The 4,016-nt window shown below is 53.2% G+C and overlaps 1 protein-coding gene across 1 annotated transcript; it reads left to right on the top strand.

Moving 5' to 3' along the window:
• Positions 1-540: 540 nt before the first annotated feature.
• GINS2 (GINS complex subunit 2 (Psf2 homolog)) lies at positions 541-3,360 on the top strand (the record flags this gene model as incomplete). Its single annotated transcript, XM_009585520.1, has 4 exons — positions 541-655; positions 1,554-1,653; positions 2,725-2,851; positions 3,235-3,360. Coding segments are annotated over 4 exons (468 nt in total), but the record flags the coding sequence as incomplete, so codon positions are not given.
• Between the last annotated feature and the right edge of the window lie 656 nt (positions 3,361-4,016).

Raw genomic sequence — 4,016 nt, 5'->3', positions numbered from 1 at the left:
GGGGAGCAGATTGGGAGGGGGGCAGGGCAGCCCCCCGGGAGGTTTGGGAGGGGGCGGTGCTGTCCCCCACCTCTCTGGTGCCTTCGCCCCTCACACCTGAGCCTTGGCTGAGGGCTGGGGGGGTGATGGGCTGCGCTGGTGCTGAGCCCCCAGCTCTGGCAGTGGGTGCCAGGATCTGCCGTGCTGGTGGTGCGAGCTGTGCTCCGCTGCCACGCGCCTTTGACAGTGCCTCGGCCTGAGCCCAGGGGGCTGCGTTTCCGGGGTAGATGTAATTTCTGGCCATAACTTCTGTGAAATGCTTTGAAATAGAAAATGCACTGGAAACGTTAGTTATTACTTCTCAAAGGAGAGGAGAAAAAGTCTGAGAGGAAGAACTATGGAAGCGAGAGGAGGAAATTCAGATGCTATTTGACTCAGGCTTTTCAAAATCCCCTGGAAACTCATGCTCTCTAGAGATGGCCAAGGCCCAATTAGCAGACGAGTACTGCGGTGTCCTAGCCCTCACTGCTGCCTTACTCTCACCTTCAATTCGTCTTCCAGGGAGATCTGGGTCCTTTCAATCCTGGCTTGCCGGTGGAAGTGCCTGTCTGGTTGGCCATTAATCTGAAGCAGAGGCAGAAGTGTCGGCTGATTCCTCCAGAATGGATGGACGTTGGTAAGGATGGCGGCTTTGGTCCTGGGCTTCAGTGGGTGCAGCAGAAACACGAAATAAAAAAAATCTCTGCTTTTCGACATTAGCGGGAAGCTTAATTCAACAAACACAAGGTAACTCTGAGAGAAGGATCTAATGTTCCACCACTGTAATTCTTTATATTTACAGGAGATGTAATCTTCCCAGTTAAGTCAGGTATTTAACTTCTCTTCCTCTGGTGAGGAGGAAGAACAAGGGTTAGATTGAATCCCCAGCCCTGACACTCGTCTTCAGCAGCGGCCGCTGGTCTTTCTGAGCAGCACTTGCCTCTCTCGCAAGGCTTCTTCAGAAGGAGCTTTGGGGACCTCGGATGACAGTCTGTGAGGAGGGAGACCTTGGAGAGCATGTGTGTGTGTTAATTGCCGGTTCATTCACTCTGTGAAATCATTTTCCGCAAGGGCATCGGAAATGGGAGGTTGTCTCACTCTCTAAAAAGTGAGAATCGTGGCACCCTCCCTTTGTCATCTCGAGGGAAACTGAGAAAGAGAAGAAGTAAACGCTAATGGAGCTGCAGTAAGAGGGAGTTTTTTTTCATGCCTGCTTTATTTATTCAAGGGCACAAACACTAATGAGCGCAAGTGCTTTGTGGGTGAAGGGACCGTCTCCCGACAGGCGATCGGTTTGGGGATCAAGCTGGTGTAGATCCAGCCTCCCAGCATGGTGTGCTAAGCGTGGCTTCGATGTCCCTGTCAGCATCCTTCTGTGCTTCATTAGAGAAGCCTTTTTCTGCCCACACGTTGATTCAAGCTTGGACGTAGACTTGGTCCTACAGAAATAGCATGCAGGTTTTCCTGGGGGGTAAAAAATGTGCCTGGAGCATTGAAGGTCTGGCAATGCCTGACCATTCCTGGTTGTATTTTAGAAAAACTGGAGGAAATCCGGGACCAGGAACGTAAAGAGGACACCTTCACTCCGATGCCCAGTCCCTATTATATGGAACTCACAAAGCTGCTGTTAAACTAGTAAGTAGGAAATGTATTGTAACAGTTTCCGCCCGAGTACATGCTTGCATAGACAATTTTTCAAGCTTTCGTTGGCAGCAACCCCAGAGGGCGGTGGGAAAGTGAGAGTTAATGGAGGTTTATTTCACAGCGTGCCAAGATCTCGTTGCAGCCGTTTTCTCATGGTAACTTTGCATTTCAGTAACTTGGGGATTGCTTGTTCTGCAGCCTGATAATTGGGGCTGTGCCGCTTTACTGAGCGGCAGCTAAGCGTAGAGGCCTTGAGGATCAGCAACACGTTCTATGGCTGCAATCTGTTCAGCAGCCTAAACCCTCCAGGCTTCTTCCTTGGCTCTCCTTCAGGAGGAAAGCTCCTCTTTCCTCGGCCTGAAAAGCAGGAGACCGGGGATATTCCGAGTCTGAACTCCTGCCTGCTGAGGCATTTCACTTGTAAAATGTGCTGGCTGGTATTTTTCTCAGCGCGGACTCTTCTGACTTTAAGCCCTCGATTATGGCAGGGTGGTCATTTAAGCACTGGCTTTTCCCCTGGAGATGACGCTCTTGGCGTGCGGCTCCTTCCCTCACGCTAGAATAACCCTGACAGCTCTGTCCGTGTGAATTGATCTGATCTCTCGAGGTCCTTATGGCAGCGCTGAATTGCCTTAATGGGAGGATGTGGCACAACTCGTACAGTCCTTTCAACTTAATACTCTCTGATAGAGCCACGAGAGCACAGAGCCGGGGCTCTAATCGCAGCCGAGTCCTTTCAGTTCCCTGGCTGCCTGTGACTTTGGCCGGGTTATTGGCCCTCCGTGTACCTCGTACCAGCTGGGCAATTAAAGAGCAGAAGGATTCTAGTGAGAACCAGATGCTGCATGAGAGCTGAGCATTCCTGGGTAAATAAACTATCCCAAAAATCCCAGCAGCAGAAGTACCAGGCTGGATTTTAATGTTGAGTTGCAGTTTTTTTCTCTATAGCAAACTGCTCTGCTTATGCCTCAGAGGGCTGAAGAACTGCCAACATTACTTACGCCAGTGACATAACGTACGAGTCCCTCGCAGCCTGTTCTGATCCGCTCTCTCCTTCTCTAGTGCCTCAGACAACATTCCGAAAGCCGATGAGATTCGGACGCTGGTGAAGGATACCTGGGACACCCGGATAGCCAAGCTGCGGCTGTCTGCGGACAGCTTCGTCAGGCAGCAGGAGGCTCACGCCAAGGTGCGGCGGGGACGTGCGGAGAGAGGCTCGCCAGCTCCGTGCTGGGAGGATTCCAGATGCCGTGTGATTGTGTGGGCTTGTGACTGATGAGAGCTGCTCGTGAAAATGCTGGTTGGGGCATGTTTTTCCTGGGCTCTGGGTACGTCAGTGGGGAACTAAAGCCATATGCTGAAACCTCGCTTTATGGGCTGGTTGCAGCTCCCCGTGCGTTACGGAAATAGTGCTCTCGTTGCCCGTCTGCTTCTCTTGACCGGGGGCGGCAGCTGGGCCGGTCCCTTGGGGTGTCACCGAAGGAAAAGCGTGTGCTGCAGAGCGGCTTTCGAGTTCCTTGTCCTCTGCTGCGGCAGGGCTCTTTCCCCACATTCTGCTGTTTTCTCTTTTAGCTGGATCACTTAACCTTGATGGAGATCAACACGACCGGGACTTTCCTTACTCAAGCCTTAGATCACATGTACAAGCTCCGGACTAACCTCCAGCCTGGCGAGAGTGCCCAATCCCAGGATTTCTGAGGCACTCGCCAGGCCAGCCCTCAAAACTCCCAGGAGAGGGCAGTGGAAGGGAGCAGGCTCTGCTCCTCGCCCCTGGACCTTCATCTGGCCAGCTCTCCCTGCGCTGAAGCCACCCAAGCCTCGTCTCCCTCCTCGGCAGTAGCCGCACGCCGGCTGGAGTTCCCCTTCCACGTGTGCGCAGGGGAGGGAGCAGGCAGCCTCGCGGCCAGCCGGGAATCGCTCCAGAGCTGCCGATGGCACGGGATCATCCCTGCACAGTAGCTCCTACGCGCTCCCTCTTCGCAGAGGTCGGCCTCTCTCTTGGGTTCAGAGATCTGCTTGGTGCAGGTGGTGGCTTGCCAGCCCTGGGCTGCTGTCTAATGATGTCGGGCGGATCTCTCCGCCCTGGAGAGTGTGGGTGTACTTCATAGAGGGAACTTCTGAGGGCAGCACAGGCCACACACTGGCTTGAAAGCAATAAATATCTAGGCGGTGCTTCACCATGAATTTTCTCAGAGCCTTGAAAAGGGGGAAGATGTGCCGGCAATGAGAGGTGTCTGCTACTCTGCTGGGGAGATCAGCTGGGAAGCAGATCCATCTGCTCTTTGGAGAAGGACAAAAGAAAAGGCTTTCCCTCTCCAAAGCCAGGCTGTCTTGTAATATCATACGTCTGCCTT

Source organism: Fulmarus glacialis, unplaced genomic scaffold (assembly GCF_000690835.1).
Source record: "Fulmarus glacialis isolate BGI_N327 unplaced genomic scaffold, ASM69083v1 scaffold16089, whole genome shotgun sequence".
Lineage (NCBI taxonomy): Eukaryota > Metazoa > Chordata > Aves > Procellariiformes > Procellariidae > Fulmarus > Fulmarus glacialis.
Note: the sequence above shows the minus strand (reverse complement) of the source record. Positions and strands in the feature narration are given on the sequence as shown.